Consider the following 24,254-nt stretch of genomic DNA (forward strand, 5'->3'; position numbering starts at 1 on the left):
TGTGCGAGTGACGTATTCACTTCGGTACTCTGTCCGGTTTCGGAAGTGACTTCGTCACAAAGGCAGACGCGCTACGATTTGCAGGCTCTCATTGGAGAATCGCTGACGTTGAGCGTTAACTTCCGGTTCCATGGTTCCATGTAAACGGCGATCAATGCATGTAAACCTATGTGCAGTCCACGTGTGCAGTAGGCGTGGTTTAAACTGAAGTGACGTCACACTTACGAACCGCATACAAGCCGGAATAAATTACGCGTACTCAGTGTGCTCCGCGTCAAACGTTCGTAATCCTTTATATCGACGAGAATATAATATAAAATCAGTGCTCTAAAGTGGCAATCACATATTTCAGAGCACTGATTTGATATTATATTCTCGTCGATATTCTGATCACGGTGCTACACAGCCCTTCCATAGTTCATAATCCTTTACTTGCGCGCCTCCTGGCGCGTACGGAAGCGTGTATAGTATGAAACAGAATTATTAGAGTCAAAAAGATCGGAACATGTTTTCCGAGAAATGTAACGCTTTTATAAAAATCGAATTTTTGTTGTAATGTAATGTTTTTTAAAACAGACCGTACTTTGGATTTTTGAATCGTCGAAAAAGATTCGGAACTTTGGGTACCATTGGGCCGACCGTCAAAAAGATCAGATGCTTTCTCAATTCAGATGCTTTCTCAATTCGGATTTTTTTTTTAATATTCGGATGCTTTTTAAAGTCGCATGCTTTTGAAATTCGGATGCTTTCTGAATTCGGATGAAACGCGGGTGCGAAACTCGAAACCTTCGGCTGTTTATTGTCGGGGAAAGTGCATTCGAATCTGGAAAATGTTAGGTCTGTCAAGTTTCATTCGGATTTCGAAAACATGTTTGGTCTATAAAATTACATATATATTAGATACGAAAGATTTCATTCGGTTTTGGAAAATGAATTCAAAAATTCAAAGTACGGTCTGTTTTAAAAAACATTACATTACATAAAAAAGCATTACATTTCTCAGAAAACATGTTCCAATCTTGTTGACTCTAATTCTGCTTCGTAGTCTAGGACATGACTGAAAAAAATTGGGCCTGCTATCTCGCCCGGGCGGATTAGTATTTTGCCCGGGCGAAATAGTGATCCACCTGGGGAGTGGCGTGGATTTGTGTGTCAGAGTGCGGAATGATTTCCTTTTGGGGGGGGGTGACTCGACATTTTTGTGCGCCATTGTGTCGAAGATGCAAAGTGACTCATGAAGTGCGCCCTCACTCCTGTATTTAGCAAAGGCAGAGATATTCTCCTAATTAATCACCTTTCACCTTTCCCCCGCAGATTAAGTTAGTAGAAATGTCAATAGAACTGATTGAAAACTACCCTTATGAATCTACCAAACATATTACCCATAAAACCTGAACAAAAGCGCATCGGTTCTCTACTTTGATCGGGTGCGGGCTCAGAGTCTTGCCGTTCCCCTGAAAAAGTTACAGATTTTTATTTGATTATGAAAAGAGATTTTTCCTTGCATATAATTCTCTTTTTAGAGAAAATGGAGAGAGATTAATATAAGTTAGTTTATCACATCATATCACAGACACTTTTATCTGCAGAAGGGAGGAAGTTTTCATAAAATATAGCTAATTGTTTATAAGGATATAAAGCACCTTTAATTGATAATACTTATATTCAAAGAGACTGGAATCGACGAAATTTATATGAATCAAGTTTCTGGACTTTCAGGATCTTTTTTAACACTTAGGGCCTATGGTTTAAATGGCAATTAAATGTAAATCGGTGCTTTTGTTTTTGTTCGTTTCTAATGAACTTGTTTAGTTTGTGGAGTCCCCTGGAAAATAAACATGTTTGGGACTATCCCGGATTGAATCAACCCACTTTCTTTAATGTTTATGGTTTCCTTCTACGTGTATGCGTCGATTTCTTCTGAGTAAAATCAGCATGGCGATGGCGGAACGAATCTATTACTTGGATATCAAGTCTTTGACGCATCGGAACAAGCTACGAACATATTGTTCAGGATTCAGCCTTTTGTTTCTCTTAAAAAAAGGGGGACTTACTCGTGATAGACAGAAAGTTTCAAATCGAGACTGACTTGGCATCGTAACGCATGGGTAAATATGCGCCGCAAGGGGGGGGGGCACTTGCCTTCTCCCAAAAATAATATGAAAATAATAACAACAAAATAAAAAAGACATGACAAAAATAGATTAAAGGGAATAAAAAGCACTATACCTAGCTTTAAAAATCAAAGCTATTTTTTCCTGTTTTCTCCTTTGTTCTTGTCCCTTTCCCCCTTTTTTAGCCGTTTTCCTCGATAGTTTACAGTGGGAGGAGCAACTGCATCCCCCTGACGTTCATGATCGGTTCGTAGTTTAATGCTATTCCCCTCTTAGATAAAGTGCAGTGGCGTATTCAGTGTCCAAGCGGGGAAGGCACACGGGAACAGATTCAACCCTCCCACCATTTTGTAACAATGTTTAAAGCCATTCATTTTCCTTGTAATTTTTAAAAGGTTTCATGGGAACATTACTTCACTCTTAATCTTAAAAAGTCAGAAGTATGGGGGACCCCTTAAAGCCAAGGGGGCGGATTCCGCCCCCCCCACGAACTCGGGAAAAGTATAGGTTTCTGGCTGCTTCGGGAAAACGAATACTACGCGAGAACAGCAGGGCTGATTCTCAAAAATTAGATGAAAAATGACTGTAATGAGTTACTCAAAAAAGTCTGGAAGATTAAAATTATTTTGCCCTTTACCCCAACCTCAATCTGTAGCTCCCCCCCCAAAAAAAGCAAACTTTGGGCACACTTCACGAGAAACTTTGTAATTGAATTGATTTCGAACCAAAAATTTTAAAAGGACTCAAAATTCTTTTTTTCCCTTCTTTTTACGAAAACGTGGGGGATGATCCATCCCCTGCAAAAAGTGAGCGATTATATGCATCCAGTCTCCTGGAATACTAATAAGCTCTGGGCGAAATAAGTAATCCGCCCGGGCGAAATACTAATCCGCCCGGGCGAAATACTAATCCGCCCGGGCGAAAAAGAAGGCAAAACTTATTCAAGAGAGAATTTCTGGCCAGCTCATTAGCATTAACAATGCCCCCACAGTATCTGGGCCCCACAAATGGTGAGATTGTGTAAATCCTTGCCAGGATCAAGTCCCTGGGTCTTTGAGCTTTCATATGAGTGCAGAAGGGCTAAAAACTACGGTTAAATAATGGTCCTGAGTGCCCGAGAAAGTTGAGGGTTGCCACTTGAAAAATAGCTGCAATCAGACTTTGTGGGGCGTGATGTTGTTGTATGGCAATAATTAAAAATGTAATTGGTTAATCCACAAAACGTTGAAAAGAAATTGAAATAAAAGCGACCAGACAAGAATTTCATTTGTGTTTCAGAAATCTCAGGGATGTTGGCGTGCATGTTATTGGGCCCTGAACAGTCCTGATTTTACACTGTTTTCAATGGGGCTTGAATGAGTGGACTGTAACCCTGTGTGGTGAGTACAAAAAACCCCCAAAAAACAAAAAAAAAACGCCCTCTTTGGTTCCGCTTGGAGCAGATCGGGACGTCCAGCCGTCTACCTTCAACCTCACGTTCCTACCTCCATGTTAAGACTAAGACAGACGGCTGATTTGGAGTCTCGTTTGTAAACTACCATCAAGGGTCATTCATGGCGTCTGCCTGTGATGTTTGTAAACGTCATCTTGTACGATATAAATTGCCCTCAGCCTACAAGACTTGGCATAATCACATCAACCTTGTCACTTGATACGGTAATTCGTTCAGAAATAATGCGTAAAATTAATGATTTGTGAGTATCTCCGAGATTATAGACGCAATAAGCCAGACTGCATGGGGTTTATGGGTTAATCTACATATAGAGCAACAGTGAGATTTCTGGGAAATCACCTACTGACTACTTGATAAAGGCCGTAGAACTTCCATCAAGGACGTACGTGGACCTGTTCTCTCTACTACCGCACGAATACTGCAACCTCTTCAGTCTGTGTTGCACCGGGGTCATATGGTTGCAGCACTTGTACTCGTTGCGCAAGTTGGGAAAGCTGAGTTAGTTGGTGGTGCTAGGAGAATGTTTATTTTTACTGGAAAGTTGTCTTCGTGTCAGTAAAGTTGATGGCATTGCAGAGCCGTCACGGTGAACGTGACTCCTCATTTTACTACAACTTTAATGCATAAATTATCAAGTCAAGGTGCTTGATATCTTGGATACATACACTGAGCATGCATATTGTCTTGATATCGGCAATATACTTTACTGAACTCTTAGGTGGTCAACGCCGTCTAGTGTACTTTTATAATTGTGTACGTGAATAGTTTAAACCGATTCTGTGCATCGTTCGCCGTCTTCGTTTTGATATCTCACCTCCATTGCTGCTTCCGAAATGGCTTCACGTCTTGTCAATTCCCTTGTGGAGAGCTCTGGTCAGAAATGTCTGCAGATCATCCAACTGCCACTTGTGATTTTCATTTTCTGTCTGTGTTTGACGATGTCGATAAAACTATCAGCAGCTCAAACAGTGGATACGACCGAGGTAAACACGACGACAGGTATGTACTGTATACAAATACAGCATAATAGCTTTGCAAATCAGAGAAAATGTCCGTAATAATATTCTTATAATAATAAGATGTTAGTCACCATTATTCGTTGTATTACATTACTAATCATTCTTTACAGGATCCATGCAATGAATGTTTCTTGTACTCACTTTTTATGTATATCTTTATACCTCTTCAATGCGTGAAAATTGTTTTAAATCCTCTGGAATCGAAGTATCGGAAACTGCACTTTTGAATGTTAATATTAATATTCCATTTTTCCAGCTAAGTGGGGTTGCTATCACTGAGATGTTAATCAAAGGAGCCCCTGTCATACCTGTTCAGTTTACTTGTTTTTATGCTACCCCCAACATTTGTTTTTGGCAAAACATTTCTGAGAAAAGGTTGCTACTATTACTAATGCTAGTTGGCTTATAGCCATATATACATGAACCTGATGGCCTCGTGTACAGGTACTTACACAATAAATCGTCAAAGAAATGGAAATTCATGACGGCACCGTGACAGCCTTGGATGACAGCACAGTTTTGCTCATGAATGGGCCTATGCAAATTTGTATTGGAAATTGCAAATTAAAGTTAAGTGAAACACAAAGGTGCAATATCAAGGCATGCAAGGGCTGTATAGTAGAAAAACTGTATTGCACGGTCCCATTATGAGGCTGACTTTGGCTAAAACTATTAACAACTTTCTTAATAATTGTCATGATTGTTGGAAACAATTACTCTGGACTTGTTACTCAGCATCTTAGTTGAAGTTCTCGACCAATGATATCAGAAACTGGTTTACAAAATATAGAACTAAAATATCCCGTAAATTTATAGAAAATGCCTTGTAGCCATGGGTTTCTGTAAAATGCATAAGCCGGTAAGGCTATTAAGTTGACGGTTTCCCGTACAATTCATATAACTTGTAGTTACGGAGACTGCACATTTTACGGGAAAACTCACGGAACCCATGTCTGCCAGGCAATTCGGCGTTAATTTTGATGGATTTTTTCACAGGGCTGGGTACCTGTAACCGCCATTAGAGACGGTAACTTTTCGGAAAAGGAAGGCCTTTGTGTAAAATATTTCAGAAAAACGGGGCTACAGCTTACAGGTGCATGTACAGCAAAAGCATATTTTACATTAATGTCCATAGTTTGTTGGAGGTGTTTGGTTAATTGGCAAGTTAGATGCATTATCAAATTTACCCTTTCTCTGTCTTCTCTGAATTTTAGGGTTGATTAATGGGTACACCTGGGTACCTGTGTTTATTTCAATAGGGCACAGGTTACCTTTGTACCTGTAAATGTACGTGTTCGGACTTAAACTAATCACTTTCAAAAGCTCGTGGAAATGAGAAATCAACATACAGCATATCGTATGCAGAGCACTGCCATTCGAGACTGTCGCTTCTGGAATTCGAGACACGATTGCTTTTAATTGGCTGTTGGTAAAATAAAACAAACAGACATGGTGATAAGACGTTTGCAAAACAAACTGGACGGAAAAAAGTAATATACTATAAACATTTTGCGTCTTGATTCAGACTCCAGGGCCCAATAATTTGTGTTCCTATTTCCAAACAGTGTTCTGTTTCTTTATCAAGGGAACGTGCTTTCGTCTCTGTCTCCTAGACGTTGGCTAGGTCATTGATTGAAAGAGTATTGAATTACTTCAACTACTCTCCCCGTTGAGATTGGAAATTCGTGCCACAGCATGGCAAACTTGAGAATATCTTAAAGTCCACGACGATCAGAGGGCTACCTATCTAGCATAATACACTAGACAAGTACGACCATTGTTTCTGAATGTATGCACGCCTTATTACCGTCAGCTTTAAAAACTACATCTGGGTTTTTTTAACTGAGGTGAAATCTTATCACAGTGATTGTAGAGGGTTCATTTTTATCTCGTGGCTTTATTTTGGGGGTTAAGCAAAACAACATGTTTTATTTTCGCCTCTGTTGCAATTTATGTGGTGTCAAGGAAACGACGACATAACACTTCTGATTGTTGCTTGCTACATACAACGAACCATAGAGCAAGGACAGAACGAACATTATTTGAGAATGACACCATATGTAATGAGCTGGAAGGGGCCCATCCTCCATTTTCAATGACTGGACCAAATGTTAATTTTTGACTCTTGTGTTTTGGGAAACAATACCACAAACTACATTTCGAATACCTTTCATTGTTACCCTCCATGATCTGAATCAATCTACATTTTTAAAGACAGTCCCACCCTGTTCACAAGTTTCATCTTTACCGCATGTGGAGTAACTTGATTATTACTTGGTATCCCCAAAGCCCAAGGCTATTCGTGAGAACAATGCCCGTGTTGTTGCGGTGCCAATGGAGGTGTGACCATCATCTTCGCCTCAGACCACACTCAGAGAGTATGGAGCCTGGCTTCCTGTCTGCTTGCTAGTAGTTTTTTTCCAGTTGGTTCTTGTGTGCACAAAATAGCCCCAAAGTACAGGTACATGTACTCAGTTTTGTTCAAATAAATAACACCTCTGCTGCAAACCTACCGTATGATCCAAATTACCCTGAAAATTACCCTAGTGGAAATACTATTTAAATATGCATGTTGTTGTACTATTAGTGTAGGCGGTGTGCTACAGAGCCGTGTTCCTTGTCTCCTTAAAAGTTTCAACGAACGTGCACAGTATCTAATATATATTTTGGAGAATGTGCTTAAGGACGTCCTCATGTTTGATCGAGTCTTTTTCGTGGAAGTATACACCCTTTCACCCTGTCTATTTAACTGTTTTTGCATTGAGACTTCCAATATGTGCATAGCCTATTACCGATAAGGACCCTTACCCGTACTCTGCTTTGAGGGTCACATTTAACGACGCTTGACTTCAACCATCGGGTCAAACCTTCAAGGGAGTGGTCCACATAGCTAGGTGATAGGTCAAGTTCAGAACAGCTATAAGACGACTATCCAAACATGCATGTTGATGGTTCTCGTGGAGTCAGTCAAAAATGCATGTACATGTACAGTGTACATGTATTTGCTTCACTGCCGGGCCGTACCCTATTAAGCCCCTCTCAGCACAGTGTCACTTGGTGAACGATAAAACGTTGGTAAGGGCGTTCATTTTGGAAGAAGACCAGCCTTGGTCGGTTGTGTACAAACTAAACGTACACACATTAAGTATACTTGTACATGTACATTTACATGTAAATGGTCCTTATTCCTTACAGAGAAAAGGACCATGATCCCGTGCTTCAATCGCACAACGAACAAAAGTAGGGAAAAACAAAGATCAAATTGTAACTCGACATTCTTGGGGTTACCGTGCATACCTCCTTTATGCCCTTTTAAACTCCCAGTTTCTTCAGTTTCTTCTCAAGCCAGAAAATATCAACAAGTTGTGTTATATTCGAAAGTGAAAATGTGACTCAAGTCCATGGTGGAAAATTCTCTTCCACTGTGTGCAGGTAATGTACGTTATGTTTTGTGGTGTCAATCAAGACCCTACCCTCAACCATTTTCTCTCGTAGGGTTTTTATAGCATGATGAATGAAAAAAAATGTGCCCATTGATTAAGTGACTGACTGTTACCAATTATGAAATAGAGCCGAGTAGCGCTCACCTCTATCAGACGGAAAAACCTATAAATCATACTTTTTATAAAAAGGTAATGCACAATGGCTGTCATTTTCAAAAGTTATCCAACAAGATTCTGTCTGTGTGCAGGACACATTCCTGGTGCCATGGGTGTAGCCTAAATTTTCTGGGGGAGGGGGAGTTCTTGTTGGCAAATTTTCTTGGGGAGGGAAGTACTGATAAACCAGTGACAGTGGAAAGAGTTCCATGTCGAGGTATATTTAAGCAAATTGTCGATTTTATGCCCTTTTATGTCATTGTTTTTATTTATTGTTTATTTTCCTTTTTTTGCCCCTTGACCCCCTGTGACTTCCACGCCTGTTCCTGTTGTTCTAGAGAAGCTACCATAATTTTGGCCTAGATTTCATTACCCTTCGCTCATCTAGACAACTGTTTCGTTCTTACCGAAAGCTGACCACAAACATTCTTCTTTATTCTCGACCCAAGAAGTATTTTTAAGTGAGTCCGGTGTTTGAGGTTTTTCAGTTCTGTCGTGATACCAACAATTTTGAGAAAAAGCCAGACACATTGTTTTGAACGAAAAAAAGCTACAGGAAAGGTTTTCATTCTTAATTTTGTATGCAGCATTGACCAAGGAAACGGGGAAAGAAATAATAAAAAAAATGCTTAATGACAATGAACATTTCTTGAAATAAGCTGCAAAAGAATTTCTACTAGTTACAGTCTTTTTGACAAATATTGTGGCTTTGCCAGCCTCACAAGCAACACACCTCAAAACAGCCAAACATACCCCTCCCCCGAAAAAGTTCCTTCTAGTGAAACCAATGTAAGGCGTCACGGAGGAATTCTTGTGATCAACACTTTTACTTTGAAAGGTTAATCTTCAGAAGTGATACCTGGTCGCCTTGCCATATCCTTGTAAGGATCATTCACTCATTCACACATACCTTCCCCAATTAAGCCGTTGGGGGCGCGCAGCGTGCGATGCTTGAAACCCAGACATGTTTTTATAATGTGAAACTGATACGCTGACGTCATTGGAGCAAAGTACTTTCTTTTGTTTTGTTTTCCACCTGACCCCCTGCAGTGTCGGTAGAAGTTGGTATTGTAGGATGAGATTATGCATTGGATTGAAAAGATCAATGTGTACGACGCATGATCTGTGTATACGACGTATGATCAGTGTGTACGACCGTGGTACGACGTATGATCAGTGTGTACGATTTCAGTGTTCATCTTTGCAAGTTCCCTCTCAGCACAGCAGGCATGCAGTAGATATGACTAAACTAGCCCTGTATGACTTAAAGCAAGCCCATGAACTTGTGAACCGGTATCATTTCATTAAATACTTTCTAAAAACTTTATAAAAAACTTTCTAGATTTTCAAAGAACGCTACATATTACAACATTTCGACTATTCGGTAAAGTAAAGTAAAATAAACTCGCTTTGTTTTCCCCTGTGCGATTTCTGTCTAAAAGGCAGAGTAAGCCTCTCAGTCAGTTAGCCAATTAAAATTTAGATATATCCATAAATGAGAAGTTTTGCCCCTTGTCCGAACTTAACTAAGTAATCAAAATTTGTACAGGATGTTTGTAATAAAAATAAGTTATAGCTGTGTGCATGCGATCTCAGTTGAGGAAGCAACCTTTTATCATAAATAATTTGTCCTTGATTTGACCTACAATTGACCCAATACCAAATATCAAGAAATTATATTAATCGGACCAGCATTTGGACAGATGTCATGCCGGCTGTGCTTGAACCTTGGCCGTGGATCAGAGCAGATCACGGTCGGCGTCCAGCATTCTCGTCACGGCAGACCGCATGGGGCCAGAAATGCGTCTCTGCGGTCAAAATAGACAAACCCGTGGTTGTATCATTTCGTTTGAAAATTATTTGCAGTAAAGCTGGACTCCTGCCCTGACATTGGTGGTATTTGTTCTTGGAGGTTATCATTAATAGCTTGATAATTGTGACATAAATTGACGCCCTTTATTTGACCAAAATTCACCCAGTATCTCAGATAAGACAAACTGCAATATAATGATGAGTTATGACATGACCTTGTAACGATGCTATGATTCCGTTGCAAGACGTGATTAGCATGCCTTTATATGCCGTTTTTCGTGCATTGCGAAACTTAACTGTGTTCTGATTTGTGTTACTGAAATGCATAACATATTTTACGTGCAGACAAGAATCGTACTGAAGACGCCGCAACAGAAAAGTGAAAATCTAGCGTAGGCAGCGACAAGGTCTTCTAACCTTTATAACAAGTTTCAATTCGTAGGTTTTACAAACATTTTTTTCCCATTTTGAAATAGACGTTGGACTCTACCTTAGTTTAATATTAAATGAAAACCCACCGGACTACGGTTCAAAGCATCTTGCAGCCGCGTAGTTTACGATGAAGGAAGCGTTGAAATAATGAGAAACCATTTCCTAAAATGTTGACTTTTTTGTTACGGTACACTTCATAAAATCAATTAAAAATTACCGATGTGGCCTGTTTGGTTGATCTTTCTTATGTAGAGACGGATTTTTTGACCGATAATTTGACGGATATTGTCACTGAGTTTGTGGATAATGAGCCGGGGACCACACTCAGTACCACCGTTGAAACAGTGGAGGAATATACTGCCGAAGAAACCACACAAGAGCTCACAACAGGTATTTTATTTACTTTCCTCTTCTGTAATCCTATTCAGGAGGTGTCCAGTGCCGTTTTCAGTGTTTCTGCATGGCTGGGGCATTCTCGTACTTTCAGGAAAATTCACTCACGTTGCTTTTAAAAAGATAATGTCAGACTAACAGCCCTTTCCTAAAGTACTTCCGCTTATTTAGGGTGTAACTGAACTCTGTTCTGATTTGAGTTACTGAAATGCATAACTTTAACATGTTTTCACTTGAAGGAATGGAATTGAATATGCATCAATAGAAAGGTACCTTTGTGTGATTACAAATACTTGACAAAACTTGTAAAGCTCAAGAATTTAATTAATGAAAGCGAAAGGATAGCTTTTGGCTGTGGCGGGGTCTATAACCTTTAGAACAAGTTTGAATTCGTATATTTTACAAACATAGAGCTTTTTCCATATTTAAATAGACGTGGGATTATACGTCCGTTTAATATAAATGAAAACGCCCCGTACAGCACTGTTTTCAGCATCTTACGGAGTCGTAGTTTAATTGAGATAATGAGAAACCATTTCCTAAACTGTTAACATTTTTGTTATTGTACACCTCTTAAATTCATTTAAGATTGCCGATGTATTTGCTTGATCTTTCTTGTGTAGAGTCAGACCTTGTGACCGAGACCGTGACAGATACCTTGGATAATGAGACGGGGACTGTACTCAATACCACCGTTGACACATTGGAGGAATTGACCACTGAAGAAACCACACCAGAACTCATAACAGGTACATGTATAATAAACTTTGTTAATTTACTTTCCTTATTTGTAATCTTAACCAGAGCTGTCACACAAGAGCTCACAACAGGTATTTTATTTACTTTCCTCTTTTGTAATCCTATTCAGGAGGTGTCCAGTGCCGTTTTCAGTGTTTCTGCGTGACTGGAGCATTCTCGTACTTTCATGAAAATTCACTCACGTTGCTTTTAAAATATAATGTCAGACTAACAGCCCTTTCCTAAAGTACTTCCGCTTATTTAGGGTGTAACTGAACTCTGTTCTGATTTGAGTTACTGAAATGCATAACCTTAACATGTTCTCACTTGAAGGAATGGAATTGAATATGCATCAAAATAGAAAGGTACCTTTGTGTGATTACAAATACTTGACAAAACTTATAAAGCTCAAGAATTTAATTAATGAAAGCGAAAGGATAGCTTTTGGCTGTGGCAGGGTCTATAACCTTTAGAACAAGATTGAATTCGTATATTTTACAAACATAGAGCTTTTTCCGTATTTAAATAGACGTGGGATTATACGTCCGTTTAATATAAATGAAGACGTCTCGGACAGCACTGTTTTCAGCATCTTACGGAGTCGTAGTTTAATTGAGATAATGAGAAACCATTTCCTAAACTGTTAACATTTTTGTTATTATACACCTCTTAAATTCATTTAAGATTGCCGATGTATTTGCTTGATCTTTCTTGTGTAGAGTCAGACCTTGTGACCGAGACTGTGACAGATACCTTGGATAATGAGACGGGTACCGTACTCAATACCACCGTTGACACATTGGAGGAATTGACCACTGAAGAAAGCACACCAGAACTCATAACAGGTACATGTATAATAAACTTTGTTAATTTACTTTCCTTATTTGTAATCTTAACCAGAGCTGTCTAGTGTCTCTCTCACTAAGTCTGGCTGAGGCATTCTCGTATCATAAAGAAAATTCACTAGTCGCTTTTGAATGGATAATATATCCGACTCATAGCCGTTTCGTGCCCTAGTACTCTCATCACTCATTTACAGCTGTCTTTTGACATTCGCTGTTATCGTAGCCCATGTACTCTGGCGCAGAGTAATTCGAGGTATGGACCGTGCATTTTGATGTCTTGGGAAAATGTGAGAATTAAAAAGACATACCTGGAAAAGTAAGAAACAACACGTAATTCTGTTATAGGATTTCTTGGAAAGGTCTAGTACAGCGGTGACAATGCGTTTCGAAATAATAAAATGGACACATCCAAATCCTATTTAACGCGATCTACTGACTTTGTGCCGATGGGGTGTTTTTTCACGGAGAGACAACTAAAATTCTGCTCAGTAACCATGACAACTTTGTCCAATTAACTAAGCTCAGATAACTTTTTGTGTGCCACTTAGAGTTATAGTTTGGTTCTTAAAGATGAAGATGTTAAAGTGAGATGGAGGGTTCAAGCGAGTTGCACTGAGATTAGACTGCCAAAAAAAACTTGTGAAGGCCGGTTCATGCTTCACGAAGGTGAACACAACTGCCAATTTGTGACGTCAAATCTTTCGTCAAGTCAGATTGGTTTTGCTTTCATATTCGCGTGTAGTATGAACCAGCCGTACGATAACTTTTGTGGATACTACTGTTACTTTACCATCTTTGCTTTTCAGTGCCTGTGTTATATGCGTTCTGTTTTCTTGTTCTGTTCTTCGTTCATAGAAACTTCTTTTTTGTCTATTTCGGATTTTTTACTCAAAAAAATTCTTATCAGAATTTAGAGTTGCTCTTACTTGATTAGTTTCATGGCTGTTTTGTTCCTGAGTTGGTATATGTACATGTACAAACATTTCACTTTTATGGTACTCCTTGTTTCTTCCCAGATCTTCCTGGGTCAACTTTTGTTATACGATTTAACATTAGCAACAAAGACTACGACAACATCAAGAACCAAACCGAAAGGGAAGAACTGGAAAGATTGCTGGTCCAAGAGGTATAGATTCAAGACTTTTTTCCATTGCAAATGTTGACGTCATTGTTGTCGCTTTGATCTTTCCCCTTTCGTTACTTCAGTTATGAGTGTCGTAGACGCGGACATTTTGGAGGGCGTTTGTAAGTTACATGTAGCATGTATGAACTCTCCAGAAAAGCTCTGGATTATATTACGAAACTCTTGAAATTTCTTCAGATGCATAACTTGCAATAGGGGTGTGGTTAAATTATCAGCAAAAGCGAAACAGATGTTGGCATTGATTGCCACGAAATATGCGTAGGAGTCTTGACTCTGTTCCAAATAGTACCTCAGTGATTTCTATATAGGTCATTTGGGCTCCACTTATTGGAATGTTCTCGAATGCTTACTTGGATGGATGTTTGTAGAGACAATCGTGTCAGTCACAAGGTTTATGAGCTGAAGGTTGAGGGGTAAGCATGATAACAATATACATTTATTTTAAGCAACCACATGCTTGTACAATCTAGACTGCATTTTTACTACTTACGGAAGGGCTTTGACACGTAATTAGCAAGTGCCAACACGCTTTACATCCAGCCAGCATGCTTTAAATATTTTAAATATTTTACGTGGCTTTGGTTGACAGCCAGATTAAATGTTTGTTTTTGTCTGCAACGAAAGGGTGTGACCTCATAACACTGACGTATAGTCAGCAAGTGTGAAATTCTTATAGGCCTAAGGTCTGCGGTTTGGTTGTAAAACAAGACCTACATTTTTGTTCAAAGAATGAGATATTCGATACTCACATCAAGGACGTGATCCCACACAGCTTTCTGAATTTTACAATTGTTTTAAGTAGGTTAATTGTTACACGTATTAACGTTTCCTTTTGGCTTGTATTGAGGGTGAGTTTTCAGGGGCGTGGGCTGGTTTGGCCAGGGGGAGGGCGGTTGCGATTTTCAAGAAAGCGGAACTCCAAACTTCCATTATTTAAACGAGAAAAGCAAAGTGCGCACGTGAAAAGCAGATTGCCCAAGATACATGTAAAGTCGACTGTCGTTACACGGAATCGGCTATAACAAAATTGAATTGAAGCAAACACACATCTGTGCGCACATTTCTGTGGGGAGAAAATTTGTTACAGCAAAATCGCAGCGTACGATATTCCTGTTGCAACGGAAGGTTTTGGGACTCCGTTGCATTGGCGTAACTAGGGGGCAACAGCTGAGGGGGCACCTGGGGTGCACAAATTTTTTCAGGGGGCACTGACAATAATTGAACTAGGCATATATATTTTTTGTCCATTTCAAAATTTCAAGGGGGGGCACGGGCCTCCGTTGGAGGACACGTGCCCCCGTACCCCCCCCCCCGTAGTTACGCCACTGCTCCGTTGCCTGCAAAACCATTATTGACCCATTTTACGAATCGCAGTAATGAAAACAAGTGCACAGTACAATGCAATTGAAGCAAAGCTACACTGGTTCCCGCTTCGCCGAACCATTGCCAAAGAAGGCATAATGGAAATGCGGCAACCAGTCTACCGTATATGTACCGTATTCCAGCCCAAAAAGCGTCGTACGTTGCACCACATCGTATGCGAATGCAGCTCTACAGTTGCAAGTCAAAAAATCAGTACCGTTAAAAATGTCTGTGTTTGTATTTTCTGTATTTGTGCATTTAATTTGAGGTTGTACTGCTCGTACTGGAAGTGAGCGTGTTTCCACCAAATTTCCTGCCGAAGCATAATTTTATCGCCCGCCTTCGCCAATTGCTCGTCATGACTAGCGTAGTGCACGATTGAAAAATTGGTGATTTTACACTGCTTACAGCCACGCCAGAACAAAATTTCCTTTCTAATTCCGATAAAAATACACCCCAAATAAGTTTGCTTGACTATTCTCGCTTCCTAAGAGCCCAACTTATCGCCCAACGCTGAATTATTAATGTTGCTGTCAAAAGAATTAGTACGCCCGCCAATGAGATTGTGCGCTTACATGACGTACATTTTGTAAGACTTAGGCCGTGTCCGAAACGGGCTTCCAGAGCTACGGCTAGGTCTATTGTCTACGCGTCTCCACGCATTTCCAATGGAGCGAAGACCTAGACCTAGCTGTAGACAAGAGATTCGGATGCGGCCTTAGCTATCCAATCGCAACATTTCCTCAAGACATCATGCTTCTTCAGTGACCATCTCGCGTATACTGGGCACGAAATGGGATAGAGGGTATATACCCCCCAACAAGTCCAATCCCTATACACACCCCAGCCTATTGTCACTTAACACATCCCCCAGTCTGAAAAGAATTCCTGAGATAACCTACCAGTATAACAATGACCAACACGGGGGAGGGTTCTCTCTGTCCCATAGTTTGCTTCATATGATCTCGCATGCAGGTGGTCGCGCCGCAGTGGGCGAGTTAACTCCGATTGTCGTTCAATCGTAATAATGCATATATACAATACACCGAAGCCATCGCACTGCGTTCCGCCTACAACGAATGTCGGATATAACGAACATTTCCTGGGTCCCGCGGATTTCGTAATAACGAGAGTCGACTGTATTTGCTGTTTTACTTTTCAGTCATCGTGTATAAAAAAACCCACGTACTTTCACCTAAATGAAATAACGTAATGTTGTTTGTTTTACAAAATAGAATATAAACGCCTCAAGCGGAACTCCCTTCTGCTGGCGGGGTGGGGGGGAGCACCCCCCCAACCTACGCCCTTGGTTTTCATCCTCGTTATCGTGTTTATTGCAAGAATCATTATATTTACCTGATGAAGAAGTTTTCTCCAAACAGTAGTGGCAATTTAGTGGTTTTGATTGCTGCTCAATGCTGTCGTGTTCCGAGGCTCAACCCTTTGCTCCCCCCCCCCATTCTAAATGAGGTAACTGTACGGGCACCTATATGTCAACATACCTCTTTTTAAGATGTTACTTCTGAGTTCCAGTGGCAACAATTTATCGCATTGTTTATTGTATGAATGTCGTGAAAACGCCTCAAATTTCTGGACCATATTCGATTTGATGATGCCTTTTCAAAATTCAAAGCTTTAACTAGGAGAGGATCCAGGATTTTCCAAAGCGGAGGGGGGGGTGAACTAAAAATGTTAGGGTTGCGGCCGTAAACTTAGGGAGGTTGGAAGCAGGGTTGTTTTTAAACCTTTGTCGCATTTATGGGGCTGGGTCCATTTTGTTTTCCCCGAACTTTTTCTTTTCTTTTTATTCATTTATTAATTTATGGGGGGGGGCAACCCCCATGCCCCTGGAAAATGGGAAAGTAATCTAAACAATCCATCGTTTGGGTGATGTTAACTACAGGTCTCTGTCGAGCTTACCCGTCAGGACGCAAAATTTTCGGCGGTGAAAATTGGCGACAGTGTTTTATTGCTCCGAACCTCTGGTTTGGAAGACAACTGATTATTCATATTCCAAGCACAGCCTTAATTCACATAACAGAAAACTAAAGCTTTTTACTCAGCAGCTATGATTTTGTAAAAACTTTCCATTTTATTCTCTAGTTTAAAGAATTGTTCATCGGAAACAAAAAGTTGAAATCCGTGACTGTATCGGAATTGCGGTAAGTAGGCGGTATTGTCGTTTGCATGCTAAAAGTTGTCCATCTTTAGTAGCTACATGTTGGCCTATATTTATATCTCAACATGTTTCTAACATGAGTGTAACATTAATGCAATGTGGATGTTTTCTGACTGCAGAAACGGAAGCATTATTGCCGACGTGAAACTAGAATTTAAAGAAGTTCTCAACATCAAAGAGCGCGAAGAAGTGATAATGACTCTCTTCGAGCAAGTTGTACTGAATGGAACGTTGGGGGCGTTTGAGGTGGAAGACTTGAAGCTTGTATCGGGGAATGGTTTGTGCGATAAGATTTGTCAAACCGTCATACTTTAACTTTTTTTCTATATTCCTGAGGTTTGAATGTAATATCTGTCAAAGTGTCTGAAATTAAAGTTGTAATTGCCGCAAATCAAAGTAGGCTTATATCAGTAGAATTCCGCTCTTCAACACCAACTCAAGCTCTGACCTGTAATTGATACGAAGATGGTTTTCTGGAAGCCTAAAAATATCTTTCCTACATTAGGGGAAGTTATGGAGCTGAACAATGCATGTGATGTTCGACCGTGCCTTCAGACTGAGATGAAATGCATGGCTTCAGGAATCAAGTGTACAGCAAGTTGTAGCGACAACAAAGGCTACTGTTTGAATAATTCTACATGTCAAGAAAGTAATGATTACATTCAATGCAAGTGAGTTGTCGTATAGTTCATATATTTCCCATCTTATTACGGTCTTTTAACACGTTTTGTAACGCCAAGTGTTAAAACATCAACAATTCAGTTACAAGCAGAGCAACATAGTCTGTTGCTTGAACCTAGTCCCTGAAATATTTGTTTCCGCCTGCAGAGATGCACTGAAAACATCGTGTGTCCATAGCTGGTTTCTGTTCTTATAGCCGTTTGCAAGAATGTGTGTTGCGCCCTCAGCGTTCCTGCTGTTTGTCACTTGGGTCGATTTATATTATTTGGCATGGTTAATATCACTTTCTTCGGTTTTACCATGGTTTTACAGATGCAAGAAAGGTTTCTTCGGCTATCGATGTGATAAGAAACCATTGCCACCAAGTGGTGGGAGAGATGGTAGGTTGGCATGTAGCGTTACGTGCATTAAACTCTTTTTGTTCAAAAGTTTTCCCAACCAAATATGTCTACTTACCAAATACAAGATATTTATCCGGACAATAGCCTCTAAAAAATAACACATTTACGAGTCGTATAGTTTATGACGCTGCCAACGGTTGTTACATTTGTTCAAGATGCCAAACGTCACAACTGTGACGGGTTCTGTCATATGCATTTTCTTAAAGTAACCTTTTGTTGAGGGTTAAAAATATCATGAAACCAGTCTTGTCTTGCAGATAATGCCTACATCGGAATCATCGCAGCTGCTGGGATCGCTGTTGTCTTACTGCTAGTGATGATAATTGGATGTGGCTATAACAGATTAGTTAACCGGGGGAAGGAATGTGATACGTAAGTGTTGGGTGAAGTATAGACACTACAATGGGTATGGGCGATGAATATTCAGTGCCCTGCTATTAATTACTGGAATTTCCCTAACTTACTGAAAAACATTGAATTTGTTATTAGTCTTTTTTGCGTCTTTTTACTAATATATAAACTCCATCTAAGCCTAGTGGATATTCACTAGACAAGGCAGCAAGCTTTGAAGTACAGTTCAAACAGATCATTGGAACTTAACTGATAGTTCAGGGTTTTAGTCATTGGTGATTGCCTAAATTATACAGAAAGAGAACTGTGATGTGCAATCGTCCGTGGGGAAAGGTGGTAGCAGTCCTTTCATTGGTCAGTTTTCGAAATGAACATGGCTGATGTTTGTCTTGTCTTGCTTGATGGTGAATTTATCGTAGCTAATTGTCAGTAGCTACAAAGTGGTCTGCTGCTTTGCAGAGAAGAATCAGACCAGCCTCAAATTGCCTCTCTACCAAAAGATCCCATCCGAGGTTCTGTTTCATTTATGTTACATTACGTTCCCTATAGTTACCTAATGCTAATCTGGCAGCACGTTTTTGTACAGTTTCGGTGTGGCCCAGCAATGTTGATGATGTTTACCTCTGATTGTTCTGTAGTATCCGAATTGCTTTCGACTGCTTGTGCCATCAGCCACCAAATGGGATGCTGAGGCACATTCAGCGTTAATGACTGAAGTATTGGCATGTTAATGATGCACATAACCAGTCAGGTCGTAAGGAGGCAACGCACGACGCCACGCGCTATGCGCAACGGGGGAGGAGCGATGTTTAGACAGAAAAATATGAAAGATGGAAAGGATGATACCAAGGGGGCAGCACGATGTGACGCCAGTTTTCAAAAGTAATGGCAAGAAAGCGACTGCATGCAAAGGAACCGTCGCGTTGTAAAGTTGCGTCACGTACGCACCAAGTGATTGCAAGCTTCCATTGGATGCGCACTCAAGTTGTGCGTTAACTTTGGGTTCCATTTAGCTGTGGGCGTGGTTTGTTTGTTTTGCGCCGCGCGATTGTATAGCGCCGCTGTTACCGTCTTTGGTTTGAACTGTGGTGACGTAACACTTACGACCTGGATAGGAAGAAGCGACTGTCCAATCCGATGGCTCTACCCAAACAGTAAAAAACTATGCCACAGCTTGATGCTACGGAACGTTGCGATTGTGCGACGATGCCATGCGACAGTGTACTGTGAACAGCACTTCGCTGGTGGAGACAGACCCAAGCAGAAATGCCACACATGGCGTGTGGAATTCTTTAAGACAGACTTGTCGCAAGGGCATTATGCGGGCTGCAGTTCAACTCTGGGCAATAAATCTCACGTGGAAGTTGACTCGCTGTTGTTGTCTATGAAAAATGTGGAACGACATGGAGAAAATAAGACCATGTTATATCTTTAGTGTGGTTACGGCTTGGTTTACATAGCCTACTTTAGGGATCTATATGGAAGAAAATTATTAGGAAACTGAAAATGGAAACGTGTAGTTTTTACTACATGTTTAAAGGAGTGGGGGTATACCCCTTTCATTGGATACCTGCACACGAATCCAAATATCAATATTACTTACTATGTTTCCCTTAAAATGCTTATTTTTCTTATATATTTGATAATTAGTCAGTATCTTTTTTATTTAATTATTTTTTTGTTTTGTTTTTCCAATTCAGGTCTAAGCTGTTCCCAGCTGAGAATTCGGTGGCTCTGGAGATGCTAGATGAACCTCCTCCTGTTGTAGGGGGCGTGGCTTGTCAGACAATCGAATCCTTTCTCCTGACCAAGTATATGAAGCATGGCGTTCCACCCAAACCAGGTATGATTAAAATTCTGTTGCCAGAGTTAGACATGATTGGAAAATACCAACACACCTTGTGTACATGTCTATTAATTTTGTAACGAAATTTGTAATGTCTACCCCTTAATCTGAATACCGGTACATTGTTTCGTTTTAAAAGTCCAAACTATTTTCTAGGAATATACATGTATTCTAATAGACATGCAGGATTTGAGCAAGCAAAGACAGAATTGATAGGCTGTGTTTTAGAAACATTTCGTCGCTCTGGTGTTAAAACCAGAAAATAAGAGATTCAACACGTCAGAGTGATGGTGCTAATAATAATAATGATAAAATGGATTTGACAGACACCCTACGTTAAATTAACCTCAGGGTGATTTCCATTGACAAATAGGGAGTACAAATAGTTTTCAAAAAATTCTCGTCTGATTTTGGAGGTTTTCAGCACGAGATCGTTCAGACCAATGAATCTTTCCTTCTGGCGAAAGCTCAGCGAGAACGTGAGGCTGCTGTTAACAATGTTCCAGCAAGCAGCACACAGAGCGGTAACGGGGCCTCACCGCCTCCAACCTCGGCACCAACCCCGGTGGGGTCGACAGAACAAGACTGTAAGACCGAACAAGAAAAACAACCGAGTACGGAACCAAAGCAAGGAATAAGCAATAAGGCCTTTGTGGAGGATGAATGCGACATAGTTCCCACCGCAGAGGTAACTGGAGAGGAGGCCAAAGCAGACATTGGAAAGAAGATTATAAAAGTATGAAATGACATCACGAAGTGTCTGTTGGAGAAAAGAATGGAAAGTTTTGACTGCTCATGTTCGTATCGTAGTACATGTATTGACGTAGAACCTAGACTTTCTATTAATTTACGATTTTTACTCACTATGCCTTCATTTGTAACAGCTTAGCATTGGTTACTTATAATCGTGGGGAAGGAAGGGCCCATGACGAGTAGTTAGTACACATTTTAAGCAATACATGTATTCGAACGTCGATCTGAACATGTGGAGTATGATCACGTTGTAAAATGTATATTAGAATCGTTAACAGCTGTAAAAACATCATACATTTTGAGAATTTGGAAGTCGGCTGGCTGATATGCGTTCCTTTTGCCAAAGAATGCAGGAGTTGGTGATTGTTGTGATCTCTGCATTATGAGAAACTGAATTTTAACAGCAGAGCATGACTAAATTCATCTTCAATTAATCAAACTTGAAAACAGTTATTAATGGTAGATTCTCCTCCATTGGATAAGATTTATCTTAGTTGAGTGGTTGAGTTAAGCTTCGATTTATTTGAAGGACACTACCGTCTAAACATGATTTCCAAGGGGAGCATGAACGGTGCATTCTTGAGTTTGTTGCTGTTTTATGAGCCATAAACTACAAACAGATCAAGTATACCTACTGTTGTCGTAAAAACCAAATCTCTTCAGATTGAAGTAAATACTTAGTTTGATACAAATGGTTTGATAAACCGTCTTCAGGTGTGACTTACATAACGACTAAAATAAGAAATGGAACTGTTAGTGATGTATGTGATTGTTATAGGTACCAGCTGTTGGCCATATCGTAATACGACCCGAGGCAGCGGATGGGTATAAATGGAGACTGGCCATGAACAAGATGTGACTTCAACTCAGTTGCAAAGTGTGTGTCAGCTTGTCAGGTAGTTGTTGGAGTGGGATTGCCGTTCATGTGCTCCATAGAGAAGTAAATTGTACACGCCGTGTCTATATACATTTCATGTACCAATATTTCAACTTCAGCTTCTTGTTTCGTGTTCCATGGGTATTGCCCAAGCTGAAACATCTTTTTGAGCTATTAATATTTGGAAGTACATTTGCTTCTGAGCTCAATATGCTTATCCCTTGTAAATGAAAGAGGGATGCTATAGTATATATATAAAACAAGAAACATTCTTTCCAAAATATTGCTGTCGTTCACTAGATATTGCAGATCAGTTTGTTTTAAAGGGACTGTGTTTTCCAAAATGAGGGGTTACTCCTAATTACAGATTAAACATGTACATGTTTAGTCGAGTTTCTTAACATCTGTTTCTATTGTGTATGCAGATTGTTTTAAGAATAATTTTAACATCAGTAAGTGAACAAATTCGTAATGTTGTAAATGCATCCGGTTGTCATGCTGTACTTAAAGTCTGTAGCTCATTTATTTCACTTTCTTTTCATGATTCTTTTGTAATTTTCACAGTCCACATGCTTTTCTTTTTTTCTCTTGTAATGTTACTTCTAATTAATGTAATTAATTGTCGGAAATTAATTCCTTAAGTAAAGCTATAATTTTCCTATTCCAATGTTCGTCTGCACCTCGTATTGGTTCTCTAGCTTATTGTTTTTATGCACTAGTAGTTTCCGCTGTATATTGCACTAAAGTATTAAACCTATTGTGCAGATTTTGCATCTACTGGGGCTGAGAATGCCAGACAGTTAACATCGATGTGTGATTGGAGTACTTACGTTCGAATAAGTATATATATACTTTTCTGTGATTTCAGAGAATAGAAAAATTACTGTGAACTTGAAATGATCTATTTGCTCTCTGTACTGTAATTTTCAAACTGATGACGTTAACATACCTTAATATTTGCTGTCCGCATAATAGTATAATTAATTCGAAGACGTGTGACATTGTGAGATTTTATTCTTTTAGTTTTTGTCATTTCACTTATCATTTTACAAGATTATTGCGTACACTATATTAATTCCATGAAGACTTGAACTGAACTGCAGAAGGGAAAGAAAGGTCGTGGATTCGAGTGTGGGCGTCACTGGGATATTTTTCAAAGGGACAGGAGATATTCAGGGGAAGGGGTGAAGTGCTCATCACCGGCGAAATAATAATCCATTATCGGTGGAAAGGAGTGTGTGATTTCCGAGGTATTTCCAACCAATTTTTGATTTTCATCTCCTTTCCCTTGTTTTGTTTCTCTAAGCCTTTTCTTTCCTTTCTTTCCCCCATTTGCCCTCTGACACTACGAACATCTAACAGAAGAAACACAGTTCACCAACAAACAATGAGTGTCCATTGTTATTGCCCCGTGCTTCGTTTGTTAGATGTTCATGGTTTGACGCCCGTATATTTTAATCTCTAGTAAACGTTGTGATCGTTTCCTCACTTGATCGTAAGAAGAGTTTGAGATGATTATGAATTTCATGGGCAGAAAAAAGTACATGCTTAATTGATGTAGAATATGGCGATATCAAACCTGCTCTTAGGGCATTCTGGTAGGCTGAGAATGTCGTTAATTAACTGATAATACATTTAAATGTGTGTAACGTGCTGAATTCAATGCGTTGGTGTCAATACCAACCCCTGTTTTTTCATAGGATGTAGGTTTGCGGGTACACCATGTAAAAATTCTCTTTTGGGAAGAGGTGTGGTTCTGAGAAGAACCGGTGAGTGTTCAACTCGACGTTTCGGCCAGTATGCTCTGGCCGTCCTCAGGGGAATGTGTAGGCCATGCAAAGCTTCAAATCTTACCCTGTTTTTTCGTTTTGCTTAATTTTCTCGCGTTTGTGTCGTCCACTTGGTAATAAGGTTTTTTTCATTTGTTTATATCTATATACGATAACCAGTCGTAGAATATGATTATTTCTGTTGTGTTTTACCTTTTGTTGTGCTATGTTAACTGCATCAACCATTTGTACTAAAATATTCCTTATTCCTATAGTATTTGATTGCCAGAAGTGCCTTAATTGCATTTGCATCCATTCTTAATACTCCGTCCGTATTTCATCTAGCCATTTTTGAAACAAAAAGATTTTAGATAAAAGTGGTGTCGAAGTCTGATTTTTTCTGCTTTGTTTTCTGATCTGTGTAGGTCTGGGGGTCAAAAGCGTCTATTTGTCTTTCCTTGTTGCTAGCTGAGAATCCGTACAGTG

At 39.8% G+C, this 24,254-nt stretch overlaps 1 protein-coding gene across 3 annotated transcripts; it reads left to right on the forward strand.

The window, feature by feature from the left end:
• Positions 1 to 3,688: 3,688 nt before the first annotated feature.
• On the forward strand, positions 3,689 to 24,162 carry LOC110985625 (uncharacterized). Of its 3 annotated transcripts, XM_087139649.1 has the most exons (12): positions 3,689 to 4,566; positions 10,682 to 10,819; positions 11,446 to 11,571; positions 12,280 to 12,405; positions 13,422 to 13,531; positions 17,015 to 17,073; positions 17,210 to 17,367; positions 17,596 to 17,761; positions 18,084 to 18,151; positions 18,430 to 18,544; positions 20,224 to 20,366; positions 20,786 to 24,162. In XM_087139649.1, exons 1-12 carry the CDS (start codon positions 4,401 to 4,403, stop codon positions 21,109 to 21,111), a joined length of 1,701 nt encoding a protein of 566 aa, XP_086995775.1. In that variant the 5' UTR covers positions 3,689 to 4,400; the 3' UTR covers positions 21,112 to 24,162. The 3 variants fall into 3 exon arrangements, with proteins under 3 accessions (XP_086995775.1, XP_022102464.2, XP_086995776.1); XM_022246772.2 differs by lacking the exon at positions 12,280 to 12,405; XM_087139650.1 differs by lacking the exon at positions 11,446 to 11,571 and having other exon boundaries at positions 3,692 to 4,566.
• The last annotated feature ends 92 nt before the right edge of the window (positions 24,163 to 24,254 follow it).

The sequence above is a fragment of the Acanthaster planci genome, linkage group LG08 (genome assembly GCF_054643075.1).
Source record: "Acanthaster planci isolate LZ-2023a linkage group LG08, COTS_SCS, whole genome shotgun sequence".
Lineage (NCBI taxonomy): Eukaryota > Metazoa > Echinodermata > Asteroidea > Valvatida > Acanthasteridae > Acanthaster > Acanthaster planci.

Coding starts and splice junctions, on each gene's coding strand:
- LOC110985625 (XM_087139649.1), top strand. CDS start 4,401: ATGGCTTCACGTCTTGTCAATTCCCTTGTGGAGAGCTCTGGTCAGAAA. Junction 4,567..10,681: donor CGAGGTAAACACGACGACAG/GTATGTACTGTA, acceptor TTTCTTATGTAG/AGACGGATTTTTTGACCGAT. Junction 17,368..17,595: donor GAAGCTTGTATCGGGGAATG/GTTTGTGCGATA, acceptor TTCCTACATTAG/GGGAAGTTATGGAGCTGAAC.